At 38.5% G+C, this 14,189-nt stretch overlaps 1 protein-coding gene across 1 annotated transcript in view; it reads left to right on the plus strand.

Annotated features, from left to right (window-relative positions):
* The window catches only part of LOC137261859 (inactive phospholipase C-like protein 2), a 69,496-nt gene that overhangs the window by 26,121 nt on the left and 29,186 nt on the right, over positions 1 to 14,189 (plus strand). The window contains exons 5-6 of the mRNA XM_067799663.1: positions 4,705 to 4,822; positions 11,563 to 11,648. Of these exons, the coding sequence (XP_067655764.1) occupies positions 4,705 to 4,822; positions 11,563 to 11,648 (204 nt within the window). The remainder of the gene's footprint in view (positions 1 to 4,704; positions 4,823 to 11,562; positions 11,649 to 14,189) is intronic.

A 14,189-nucleotide genomic window follows, 5' to 3' on the forward strand; every position in this document is an offset into this window, starting at 1 on the left:
ACAGGGTTTTGTGATTTACGACTTTCTTGGTTTCCATGGAAACGTTTTTGACTTAGTCTCAAAAGTGAAAGGTGTGTTTCGTTTCGGGAGCAGAATTCAAAACTTCTCAGTATCTGTCAGTAGAACTTAGATATGTGTGGCAGACCCTAAAATGGTGCCTTTTGCTATTTATGGGTATTTGTGTTTTAGTACTTCCTCAGCTTCCATGGAAACGTTTCGGACTTCGTCTAAAAACGGAGTTATGGGCTTCGTTTCCGGAGTAGAATTCAAAAACCTTTCAATATTTTTCTGTAAGACTTGTTAGACTCTAAAGTGTTACCTTTTGTGATTTATTATTTTCTCGGTTTCCATGGAAACGTTTCAGACTTAGTCTAAAAATGGAGTTATGGGCTTCATTTGGAGCACAACTCGAAAACTTTCAGCAAAACCTGGCAGATATGTGAGGCAGACCACAAAGTGGTGCCTTTTGCTATTTACAAAGTTGTGGCATTTCTATTTTTCCTGATTTCCATGGAAACAATTCGGACTTGGCTTCATTTCCAGAGCACAACTCGAAAACCATCTGATATCTTTCAACAGATTTTAGCAGATATATGAGACAGATCTTGAAGTGGTGCCTTTGGCTTTTTACAGATATATGGCATTTATATTTTTAATGATTTCCATGGAAACGCTTCAAACTTAGTCTAAAAAAGTATCAGGTAACCTTCAGATGATTTGTCCTGTCACTTATGTGGGGGATGGGGATATATGTCATCTTCTGATGACTCTTGTTTTCTGTTACCATATTTAATGGTTACTCATTACCATTGCTGAAATTTTGAAAAAGCGGCCATAAAACCTCATGACCAATCTTGGACATCATGATAAGTCAAGGTCAACTGCTGCAGAAGGAAACCCCATTGATAGTGTTCGTGGCATACTAGCACTCTTTGTATCATAGTTTCGTTATCAATTTCCTATAGCTATGAGAGATCTATTCCTCCTTTCTAAAGTGGCTTCATGCACAACTCAGCTAAGGCACCACAATTTGCTATGAGTAACATCCCTTGGACTTGTCACTTATGTGGGGGATGGGGATATATGTCATCTTCTGATGACTCTTGTTTTCTGTTACCATATTTAATGGTTACTCATTACCATTGCTGAAATTTTGAAAAAGCGGCCATAAAACCTCATGACCAATCTTGGACATCATGATAAGTCAAGGTCAACTGCTGCAGAAGGAAACCCCATTGATAGTGTTCGTGGCATACTAGCACTCTTTGTATCTTAGTTTCGTTATCGATTTCCTATAGCTATGAGAGATCTATTCCTCCTTCCTAAAGTGACTTCATGGACAACTCAGCTAAGGCACCACAATTTGCTGTAAGTAACATCCCTTGGACTTCTTGAATGGTTGGTCCATCTGCTCCATGCCTTGTTTTTCGTCTTCAATAAGGAGGTAAATGTGAACTGAGACATCCATCTGTTTACTTCCCGTAGTGATCTAACAGTGATACGGCAGGATTATCCTTCAAGGCAGTTTACGGTACAGATTTTCCGTCCTTAGTGATACAGCCTTCAGCTCATTGTCGGTTTCAGAACCAGATTGACAGTATTCATGACCATTGGTTTGTCAGCTCAATACATATGCTCACAAGCATCAACAATGTGGGTAATGTCATACATATGCTTCATTTTGATTCGTCCAGGTTACGAGAAGTCAATGATGTAACAGAAATATTGTTCAGAATGTCAGGAAATGATTCTTTACCATCTTTCCAACTGAATAACTTCCTGAACATAGTCCAGTTATTGATAGCCCCCGGTGAAGATTCTGAGATAGAATCTGTGGTAGTGATGAAAACAATACATCACATTATTCATGCTGAGACATGGTTGAGTATACAATTAGAGCACCCATACTGTATCCGTCATTGCTCACATTCTGAATCATGGTTTGTATGGTCCAAAACATTATCCAGTAAGTAGTTGGAAAAGTGCTGAGTGCAGCCTTGAACAAGAAAACAATCTGTCTGGTCCGTATCTGCCTTATTCTGCGATGGATCCCAATTGTGTGAAGAGGTCTGGAGTGTAGGGGACTGCTTGAGAAGCGTATCACACACCCACAGGCTATGCTGACCAGGGGTTCATCAGTGACTGTCTGGACAGAATTGGTCATGAATGTATTGCCCAGGACACTTGCTTCTGCATTGTGCAGTAGTCAGATGGAGGTATATACCCCACAGACCATTGTGGCATCCCAGACATCACTGTATCAATCTGACTGACTAATGTAATGCATATACTCTTGCTATTTTGGGACATGTAAGGCAAAGTGGCAATCAGTGTTCAGTCTGTGGGTAGGGCTGTGTGGTACATGTGCAGACCATGATGGAATTTGTGTTTCGATCTTTCTTTGGCATGGCAATGATGCTTGCATATATATTAGGAATGACATACCATTGCAAATGAACAATATATCACTGACAGGTTTCATTGTTTTTGAAGATTACTGGCTACTCTACTGAGAATATTTTGTAGGGCCATGGTGACTTGATGACCAGACTCGCATGGTAAATTAGGCAGAATATTCTTATTTCAATCAGACTGTAATTTGAACATCATTGCAGTCCTTGAAATACTGACATCAGCCCAAACATTATAATCATTTCAGGCTGTAAATATCCACACTGGCTTCGTGATTAGTGTTGGGATGTCTGTATGTTAATACGGTCTTACAGTTCTCTTTATTTCAGACTATGAATATTAACACTGATCTTTAAGAAAACTCTGATGATCCTGGCTGACCGGTCGGATGTTGTATTTGAGATTACAAGGGCCTGTCTCAAGTGCCATCATAGTGGGGTTCAGTCTCACTTGGAAAGGACACTAGCAGGCTGACATTTACTAGTAGGCTGAAATGTGGAAATAGACCGATCTGGCATGTGTCTTTGGCTGCGATATCTTTCTGTTTTTGATACCTGAGTTAGTATTTCTTTAGCGTATTCTAAGACTTCATTTCCTGTCATCTTAAATGCCATCTGTTACTCTGATATCCCAAATGGCATATGTTACTCTGAAATCCCAAATGGCGTCTGAAATCCCAAATGGCATCTTGCTCTCATATCCAAAATGTTTGTTTATCCGAAATCTAAAATGTTGTATGTTGTTTGCTGATTGATATGGCACATACCACTCAACATTTGCTAAGGATCAAAATAGTGATGTTTAGTGAAAGCTGTTTACTTTATACATGCTGGGTTTTAGTTAATTTGATCCTATGGGTGTCTGTTATGCAACAGCCTTTCCCATGCCACAGCAGTATGTGAGTTCATATCAATTATCACTCTTTAAAGCTGTCTTGCATACTCAGTGAACGTGACTTTATCTTCCAAAAACAAAACCCATGAAAGTTTCATTGGCCACAGAGCTTTATTTAGAGATTGGCCTCAATCATTTATCAATATTCCATGACTTTTGCATGGATTTCAACAACATACAGCAACTATTGTTTTGCGAAACACCCTCCACTCTGAGGCTGATAATGGACTACAAATAAGCAGCTGATGTCAGTAAAATTTGCATGAAAGCATTTGCTATTCATGCTGTTGTTCTTTTAACTTATGTAAAGTTTTTGTACCTAGTGACTTCTGACTTTTGAAATAATGAATAACTGGCAGACACTTTAACCCTAAGTTTTACAATTCTGCATTTAGGAATCTTAAAATGAATCCAATTTAGAAAAGGAAATGATGACTGGCATCCTATATGCTTCTGTTTTAGAATCATACACAGATCCTGGCACTATATGTATACATTGTGAACAGATGGATAGTTACGTTGCCATAAGGTTGCTTTCTTTGTACTGCGAGTTAGTATGATTAGTCTCATTTGAGATGAATGATGGTGGTGTGGTCTTAATTTCCCGGCATCAGTCTCAGTCTCTGGTCACTGACCTTAATGAGGCTAATGAGGTGACATTGGATATGTCGGTGTCCATGTGTATGTTCTCATTGGTAACGTGAAAGATGTTTTCTTGTATTACAATGGTACCGAGATTCTGCAGAATCTATTAATTGGCAGTATCTCAGTGACACTGCCTTGATGTGTGGTGTCATGTACAGGTTAATCTGAACATTTCTTCTTCCAACTGGGAGGCCAGGGTGCAAGTTATAGCAGTTACCCATCAGGCTTATTTAGTCCAGGCTGTGCGTGATGTGCATGTATATTTCAACTTTCTGTAAGCCATCTTATACACTAATCAACTAAAAACACTGTATCTTGTATCACATTAGGCATATCATGATTCATCAGTACAATAATTATGTACCAAAGTGACATGATGCATAATACATACCTTCTTGTGTCAGTCATGTTTTATCCTATATATTGTATCTCCCTTGAACTAATTCATTCGTATTAAACTTAATTATGGATGCATATAGCTGTGGTGTGAACATTTGCTGCTGTGTTTAATCATGCAAACTACTTTCCTTGCTGCTCCTGTTTCATCTCAAAAGTATGACTGATTGAAAAGCGACATTTTAAGATATTTTAAAGAAAGATGATGCCAGACAGAAAGGGACATAAAACAATATTCTTTCATGATAGGAACGAGTGTGTGTAACAAGGCATTTTAAGGTATTAGGGATAAGTTTGTATCTCTGCAGTCTTTGTTAATGTCTCTTATTTATTTATTTTATTTTTTTTGTCTTTCAGGTTTCACGGAATACCTCCTGTCTGACGAATGTGATATTTTTGACCCAATGCATAAAAAAGTCTGCCACGACATGACACAGCCTCTAAGTCATTATTTCATTGCCAGTTCGCATAACACGTGAGTATTTTGGGCCAAAACGACTTAATGTTCTGTGTATATTGCTTGGTCTGAATTAATTTTCACTATAACATGTCTGTGTAAATGACAGTAAGCTGGTCACTATGTTCTGACTGACTTAGCCCACCGTGACCACCATAGTGACCCTTGTCAAATCAAACCTGCTGCAGCTGGTGGCCTTGTCATGCAGGGAAAACATAAATGCCTGAAACAGTGTCATCAACATTTGTCAGCAGTTAATCAAGTCTGGACCCGACTTTCCACTGATGGAAATCGTATACACCAGAAACACTGTCACAAACAGTGGTTGTTAGTGGATTAACACCACACTGAACAATATTACATTATTGACTGCTGTAAATAATCATATTTGGACCAGATTATCCAGTGATGGAAATCATATACACCAGAAACACTGTCATGAACAATGGTTGTTGGTGGATTAACACCACACTGAACAATATTACATTATTGACTGCTGCAAATAATCAGATTTGGACCAGACTATCCAGTGATGGAAATCATATACACCAGAAACACTGTCATGAACAATGGTTGTTGGTGGATTAACACCACACTGAACGATATTACGTTATTGACTGCTGTAAATAATCAGATTTGGACCAGACTATCCAGTGATGGAAATCATATACACCAGAAACACTCATCAGTAGTGGTTGTTGGTGGATTAATGTTACACTTAAACATCTGTCATATTGACTGCAGTTGCAAACAACACTATTACAAATTTGTAAATGCAGTTTTAACCAGATAGTCAGGCCAAGTCTGGACCAGACTGTCCAGTGATTGCATCTTGCACACATATATCAACAACAGTTATTTTTGTGTGCAGATAATCAAGTCCCGACAATCCAGTGATGGTTACAGGCTCTTTATCTGGTCAATAGGACTGACCAGTGATCTTTCACACATTCTGACCTGCATAGTTAAGATCCTATTTGAAATGCCATGGGAATACACTGAGGCTCTATTATTACTGAATGTGCATGTGGGCAACAGGTTGCATGCATGTCTGCCACAAAATAATGGGTGACTTGTTACATATTGATTAAGGTTTCTGTGTCACTTCTAATCAGTGCAGGGACATGTATTAATGCCACAAATGACAACCGTACCCTGCTTCTCATGGCAGATGTAGAAGATGCTGCATTGATTGCAAGATTCGATCAGAATAGGTTTGACATATCAAAATTAGGAATGGATGCATAAAAATTTCCACTACAAGTCACATGTGGTGTACAAGCCATCATTACAGTTCGTTATGGTGTTGTAGAGATAAAGTGTTGTTCATTATGTTCAGTAATGTAAGGGTTGACATTTTTCAGCAGGGAGTTGCTGTAGCTGGTAAAGTAGTAACCCCAAGTGATCCCTGGCCTTGTCATGCACCTCAGTTGTCATGGCTAGAACCTCCATTGCCATGGTTAGGACTTCAGTTACGTCTGTACAGTCACGTCTGAAACCCCTTGCTGTCATATCTTGCACTTTATTGTCATGTCTTGGAACCCTCATTATCATGTCTGTGACTGGTCAACTCATTGTGAACATCGCTGTAAACATCCTTCAGCGTGGAACTAAATATATGAACCATATGACAAACACCTATTTGCAACAAGGCACTGTTTCATGAGCATGTTAAATACTCTCATAATTCATCCCCTGGTAAATATTCTATATCTTTGAAAGGATAAGGAAATAGCTAGAGATAAAATGTTGTGAAATAATTAGTGTTCCGAAACAGGCCAATGTTACACTCCTCTTCAACATTGTGTTTGTGCTGGAGGATGCTGTGCTTCGAGGGTGAGTCTAGTGAGGACCAAGTTTGCTCAGGATAATGGAATCAGCAGGCTCCTCTATATATTCTATGTTGGGTAAATTCAATCAGACTGCTTGATATTGACTGGTGACTGAAAGGACACCATTGTGTCAAGAAGAATCAATTTTAAAATGTCAACGGTGTTTGGAGATGAAAGGCTTGTCAAATCTGATCTAATTTATCTCTTAGGAGGAATAGAGGTGTGAGATTGTGTCCTCTTGACCTGTCTTTATCAAGAAGCCTTCATAATTCCATCAATTATCAAGACTTAGCACAGCTGAAGTATTGAATAGATCAGTCAGTCGTCATATGGTTAGGTTGTGCAGTCATTTAGGAAAATAGTTTGTTGTCAGCAGAGCCTTGCAGGATCTGTTTGCTATGAGTCTGTATGACAGAGTTTTGTCCAGTTATGATCTATTCCCAACCCTTTTTGTTTGAGACTCATCATTTTCAGTCTAAAACAAGGACTGCTAGACATGAATTTGAAGTCAGTATACAGTGATGGCATGTTTTGTCAGTGACCTAGTACTATGAAACCATTGTTAGTCCAGGCTTGAAAAATTAGATTCATACACCCATACATTCAGGCATGAAGCTGTAAAGTGCAATGCTCTTAAAAGCTAAGCCTAACCATATCTCTCTTGATAAACTTAGGCTTTCCTGACACAATAGGTTATCTCATTTTGCACTATTGTTCAAAGTGGCACTCATGCTAATTCACACACTACTGTCCGAATAGGACAACAGGATATGAAATCCAGCACATTTACCTGTGTAGCTGTGAAAGCAACTGAAGAGGGAAACACTTACAAATGAGGAAGGAAGGTGTGATATCCAAGTGTACACCTTGCTTTTCATTACATGTATGCCCCTCCCTACCAGAAAAGTGTTGACAGGACTTTCATCAGTCTTTGTACAAGTATAAGGAGTGTAGTAACACATTCATGCTCCTCCTCCACAAGGGGCTGCAGGTATTGACTTCCTATCCTATGCATGTCAGGAATAGTGCTGTGCTGCACCCATCGGATGCTGTCTCAATATTTGATGCATTTTCCTTCAGAAACCCTTTTATACTTGAGGTGGAGTGTACTTTAGCCATTCAAACTTTAGTTCAGTCCTTTTGATGGTAATGTGGTGGGATCTATGTCATCTGTTGCACAGATAACATACATGGTTTAATGGAGAGAAATAATTGTATCTCCTTGTTCAAAGTTTGATTCAGTTCCGTGGATGTTAATAGGTTAAACCTTTGTTGTCTCTTGTACATATCAGCCTACATTATTTTGTGGACCTGGCCAGGCCAGATTTAGTTGATGCAGTTTTTCAGAGGCAACTTGAGGACATTGTTTCTACAAACAACAGTCTCTCATACCTGATGCCTTCCTAAAGAACATGCTGAAAGCCAACATATTGTAACATGGTGATTTTGCAGTTGCTTTCTGATCCATGCTTCAGAGACACTGAACACTACAAAGATGCGTGTAGAATGAGTACCATTTTTATGGATATACAACTGCTTTATTTTGTATAGGTGACGTTTCGACATAGATTCTAATGTCATTATCAAGCACGTGATGATAATATACATAAGGGATTGCAGCCAGTTGGAAGTGATGTACATACGTGTTTACATAGCTGATGAAGTACTGTTGGGAAGTAAGTAGTGACACTTGCTCGACTACAACATTATGTCAAAACGTCGCCTGTACAGAATAAAGAAGTTGTATATCCATAAAAATAGTGCTCATCCTTCATCTACCCAACTTCTAGAATGCCAATCGAAGAAAGATGCATGTGTCAGGAGAAATAGAACCTCTAAAGCTTATGTTTGTAAAGTAGGAAGAGATTTAACTCTGTGTGTGTAATTTGCTACACTTAAAACCTAAGTACGCGTCAGTAATGTTTTTTAAATAGCATTTAGATATTCTTTTCCCTTGCTGTTTCTTCAAGTTTGTTGAAGAAGACTCTCTGAGCCTCTCTCTCTGCGTGTATCGACTGGAGGTAATGGACCACGAAAAAATGGAATTGATTTGTGCAATTGCCTTGGGCATTGCGCAAACACTGGTAACAAATCTACCAATCTCATTGCTAATTCATTGAAGCACAATTTCAAGTAATGAAGCATTTGTCACAGGAAACTGTTCTAGCAGTTTGAAAGCAACATTGCAAACTGACACAATGTCTTCTACAGCAACTTGTTTAAGCGTTCGTTAAGCATAGAGAGCATATCGGTATTTCCTATGAAGTATTTTAGAACTTGTATTTTGCTATTAGTTCAAGATTTCTTTGTTTTTCTATACCAAAAAGCATACTGGGCACATCATCAGTGCTGTTGCCAATCTAATGAACCATCATCCTGAATTCACTACAGCGTTATTACACTCACTCATTCTGGTTCTTGTTTTGTTTGATGTGATGTCGTTTGAGATTAAGTTTTGTTTTAAGACAGGAAACATTTACTCTAAAGTTTTAAAATGTAGGAAGTTTAGTATTTTTGAGCAGCGTGACATATGCATCTGTCTTCTAATTTGTGTCATCTACAGTGCTGCAATTTGTTGTAACCTAAGTTGTCATCGTATAATCATCCTTTATCTGTTAGCATGACATCGGTTTCACCGAAGTGATAAATGTCACTCAACTCCCACACAAGATGACTTGCTGTGATATAAGTGAAAAACTGTTCAAAGCTGTGAAAAAACATCTCTCCAGCTCCATAGGCAGTTGTATGGATTAATAAGAGACTTTATTAAATTACAGGATTGACACTCTATTTGATTATAACATGTTGGAGATCTTATAGTGAAGGTAGTTTTTTTACTCAGTAATCATCTGGAGTTGTTTTGCTGCTTGTGTGTCCTTGTGTGCATGAATTACTTGTATGGAAGGGTTAAGAAACAGCTTTGAACATGTCCTGACCTATGAGCTCACTTCACAGAAGCACAGATGTAAAATTTCTGGAAGATGTCAGTCTTGCAGGACATTCAGCTATGGCATTTGATTTCGAATCACCTGCTGTGTCAGTGATCATCATTACAGCCATTTTCTTAAAGAGAAGATTTTCAGTTTTGTCCCCAGTAGGCCAAAGTACTCTGTGTGCATTGTGCAAAACACCACAATAAAACCACCATTTTCAGTCTTGTGCAAATGTTCATTAAACAGAATGGGTCAATTGTGGTCAATCATTTCTGAATGGGTCAGTTGTCAGAGAGTTGTGTCCCTTCCATTGAGAAGTTTTTGTGAAGTTATGTGTTATTGTTTGCTTTTGGAGTAGTTGCCACAAAAAAGGATACCTCTTCATCTCTGTTGGATACAGATAGCCCTAATAAAGTTATATTTGTCATAACTGAGACAAGGAATTTTTTTTATCTCTTCCCCCCCACCCCACCCAACATTGTTTACAGGGGTGCATTAAAATGCACCCTGTCCATGCACATTTATCTTTTCCGGAGCAGAACTCTAAAACCGTTCAGAATTTTTTCATTAAACTTGACACATACAATGGTCTAGTGGTGTACTGGTGCCTTTTGATAGTTTTGGAATTCTGAACAAAATATTTTTGGCATTTCCATGGCAACAGGTGTGATGCAGACTGAAATTGGAGGCAATGTGGGGGATATTGATGACTGTGTTTTCTTCTTGTTTTTGTTTTATTATTAGAAAAAGCATGAGTTATATGAAGAGCTGAACTTTGTAGCACTGTCCATGGCTAGGCCATGGTCAAGCACCAAAAACAATGTAATCAACAAACTAAATCTACTTTTGCTTTGTTTGGAGAATTATCATATGGCTAGTTTAGATTAAGTGTTAATGCTTTGAAGAATGTGTCATCACAAACTCATTCACAAAACTTTCACAGCATATTTTCTCCTTTCCACTAAATTGAGTCTGTTTCTGAAGATATGCAGGACAGGGTATTCTTTTGCATGAAATCGATATTCATGGTGCCTATCACTGGACTGTCTGGTCTAGACTGTTTCTGACAACTGTCATTTTGCTAAAATATTGCTTTTTTGAAGCCTTAAAACATAACAAAAAAAACTGTTACAGGGTAAACAAACTATTTAGCTACTGATATCTGCAACATGGCTGATGTGACAGTATGTTGAATTATTGTCCATAGGGTGAAACATAGCCAGTGTCGTATATGTCAAGTGTGCACATATCACTTATATCTAGCAACCATTATTTCTGTATTTCGTCACACTTGCTAATCTCAAATATACATACATAACAGAATTCAAACTATGAAGTGATATGAGATATTTGCTTGTGCAATCGACTCTATTTAAGCAACAACTCTCTTGCCAATATCTATCGGTACTAAGGCTTGAAAATGTGTCCAGGCTTTAGAGGTCAGCCTTTTATTTCAGGCAGCAGCATTTTGTGGTCGTGTATTCACAAAGCTGTCTAAAAACAAACTTGTAAAGTTTTTGTTGCTTCTAAAATTGTAGCCAAGTGTATTCCACCACAAAGTAGCTTGATGTCTTTCAGCTAACCTTCATGTTGGAAGTATAAGATACTGTTATGACAACTTGAAGGTGGGTTAATGGTAAGATTTGTTGAAAGGTGCTTACATTGTCAAAGCTAAGCTGGCTGGTCCTTACTGACTGCCAGACAGCTAATAATTTGCATACCCCTTATAGTCTGTGGATAATTCAGACATATAGCGTTAGGTTACAAACACTTCTCAAACCTATCAAAGCCACACAGTGGTTCAATCTCCTTTATTTCAACTGCCTATTTGTGGCAGACTTTTTCAGCTTGAAGAGGACTTGCAACAAACCAGACATGTAGAATATGCAGATGGCCACTGTTGAATTAGAACTTTTTTGCCAGGACGAAAGCAGAATGTAAAGCGTAATGAATTAGTAGCTTGATACTGATGCTTTTCTACATGTTGTTGCAGGTATCTATTAGAAGATCAGCTGAAGGGACCCTCAAGCGTGGAGGGATATATCCGAGCTTTGGAGAAAGGCTGTCGATGTATTGAACGTAAGTACATTAACAAGATAGATGGGGAAAAAAGGGTGAAATCCAGATGTCCTCTTTCTAGACTGGCGTGATGCTTGTAGAAACTGAGTGAGTGTTGGGTTTGTTTTTTTCTTATATGTCGCTTATAGCAATATTCCACGACAGGGGACACTGGAAATGGGCTTCACACATTTTAACCATTTGTGAAATCGAATCTGGGTCTTCGGTGTGATGAGCGAACACTTTAACCTCCTGCTACCCCCTCTTGAAGAAGCTGAAACATGACAGTCATAGGATACCAGCGTGACCTCTGGACCCTGTACCAGAAACCTATCTGTGCACTAAGATGATCTTAATGCGCTTACTTTATCAGAGGTTTACCATAATTGTATCACAACAATCACTTTGAAGGAAGAGGCCTCATGATTGTGAAACACTGACCCCAGTTGTTTTGTTGGGGTTTTTTTTGAGAGATGCTCAGGCTGTCAAACCCTGGTTTTCCCAGTCCAGACTTAATTATTCACAGATTGGTACATTGTAGCAGGTGTCTGCATGTATCCCTGTTACAGTGCATTACAGTCCAAGAGGATTTCGTGTAGAAAGTTCCCAACATGCTTGGTTTGTAATGTCAGTGTATGTTTGTGCAATTAACGCCACAGTATTTCGGTTATATCATGGCATGTGGGCTGAATGTGGGAGGAATGCCCACAGTGATGCAGATCTTATAGATACGTTTGTCACTTTGGTTAGAGGAAATCAATGTGAATAGTGATTGGAAAATATGGTCATGTTTTCACACATCTTATAAGCGTAACTTTGAACAGCAAATCTATGTCTTTCATGATTGGATGACCCATGTCTCTAGTGCGGTCTGTTCTGGCACGGTATCTTGATAGTGTTTGAAGTTTGCCGACAACAGACATAGTGTAAAACAACATTGTACAAGCAGATCATTTGATTTTTGTGCAACAGCGTCTCACCTGTACTGATACAAATATGTTGTGACTGAGCTGATCCAGTGTTTGTGCAGGTCTGTTATGTTTTCATAGGCCAGGTTTTATAGGGAAGGCCCTTGGGAAATAGCCCAAGGAATATTGTGTCATGAAGCCATGAAGTGGTGTCACTGGGGTCAGTGAGCCAAGTCAGTTTATCAACCAAAATATTACATGATTGTGCACGTTAATTTGTGACATTGTCAACTGTTGCAACATGACAAAACTATGTCAAAGAATACCTCTTTATACATCTAGATAAAGATAATGCCATCTGGATATTGTGTTTCCATATAGATATTTGTTTTCATGTACCTATATTTGTAATGCATATTACTTTTGTCTCGTAGTGTATTCTTTGAGGCCTGTGAGGTTAATGTTGAGCATCTTGCACTGTTCATTACCAATAAGGCTATGTACACAGGGTGAATGATCTTTCTCCAGCTGCTACTGTGTGTAGAAGCTTCGTCTACAATGTACTGACAAGCTAGCCACAGATAGCAGTGGGACACACAGCATCTATTTTCAGAACAAGAGAGGAAAATGTACTGCATTGTCCAATGCTGAAGAATCACTGTTCAGATTAAATTCAAAGGATGTAAATATCAGCTGTCTGAAAACTGCAGTTCTTAACACGGAAGTTCCCATGTGTGTATCACTGGTATTTGGCATTATCCATTCTGGTCTTTGTGTCATTGTCTAGTGATGTTTACTTAGGAAAGACTGGAGACATTTCATATGTCTTGGCTAGGGAGGGTGTTGTGTCAGGATCGATTAAATTAGAGAGGTGTGTTGTAAAGATGTAGAGCAATGACCATATATTGGGTTTAGGGGGGGAGGGAATCAGTTTTTACCTTCTTGCCATGGTGCAAAGTTTTCAGGGTAATATTATGTTTATATTGACAGTATGCATTAGCGATGAATTGAGATATATATAGTCAGGACTGGAAACAGTGTCTTTTATGTAAAAATTGTTTGCATGTAGAACATTCCCCAGTTTAGATTTTGATATTTTTCTTAAAGTGCTTTTTGCATTTTATATCTTTCTGAAAAAGAGAAGAATAAAATGGTTGAAAAACAATTTAGTCAAAAACATTTTTCTGCTTTGATTTTTGGGAGAGTTGTTACATGACAGAAACATTGTTTTTATTATATTGCACCAGTTTTTGACCATATTGTAAATTGTCTTTGAATGTATTTACAAGACATTGTTTCCGGTTTAAGCTTGATATAAGTTGCATCATAATTAAGGTCTTTGGTGGTAGTAGATGTTTTTTACAGTCAGCTGTAAAGTACTAACTTGACAAACATTTCTGTCTGTGTGTCTGTGTGTGTGCACAACCATGAGTGTATGCTCTACAAAGTGGCCAGAGTGATACAACAATAGTACAATAGTAAGCTAATGTTAAGCAATGGTCTTCTTACCACTATGACCAGTTGGTGTCAACATCACCACCTGCACCTAAGAGTTCTTCCGCATTGTTGATGTGGGACAGTGGAGTAGTAAGATGGTGAAGTTTTGCTCATCACACCAAAGACCTGGGTTTGATTCAACACATGGGTACAATGT

Source organism: Haliotis asinina, chromosome 14, assembly GCF_037392515.1.
Source record: "Haliotis asinina isolate JCU_RB_2024 chromosome 14, JCU_Hal_asi_v2, whole genome shotgun sequence".
Taxonomy (NCBI): Eukaryota; Metazoa; Mollusca; class Gastropoda; order Lepetellida; family Haliotidae; genus Haliotis; species Haliotis asinina.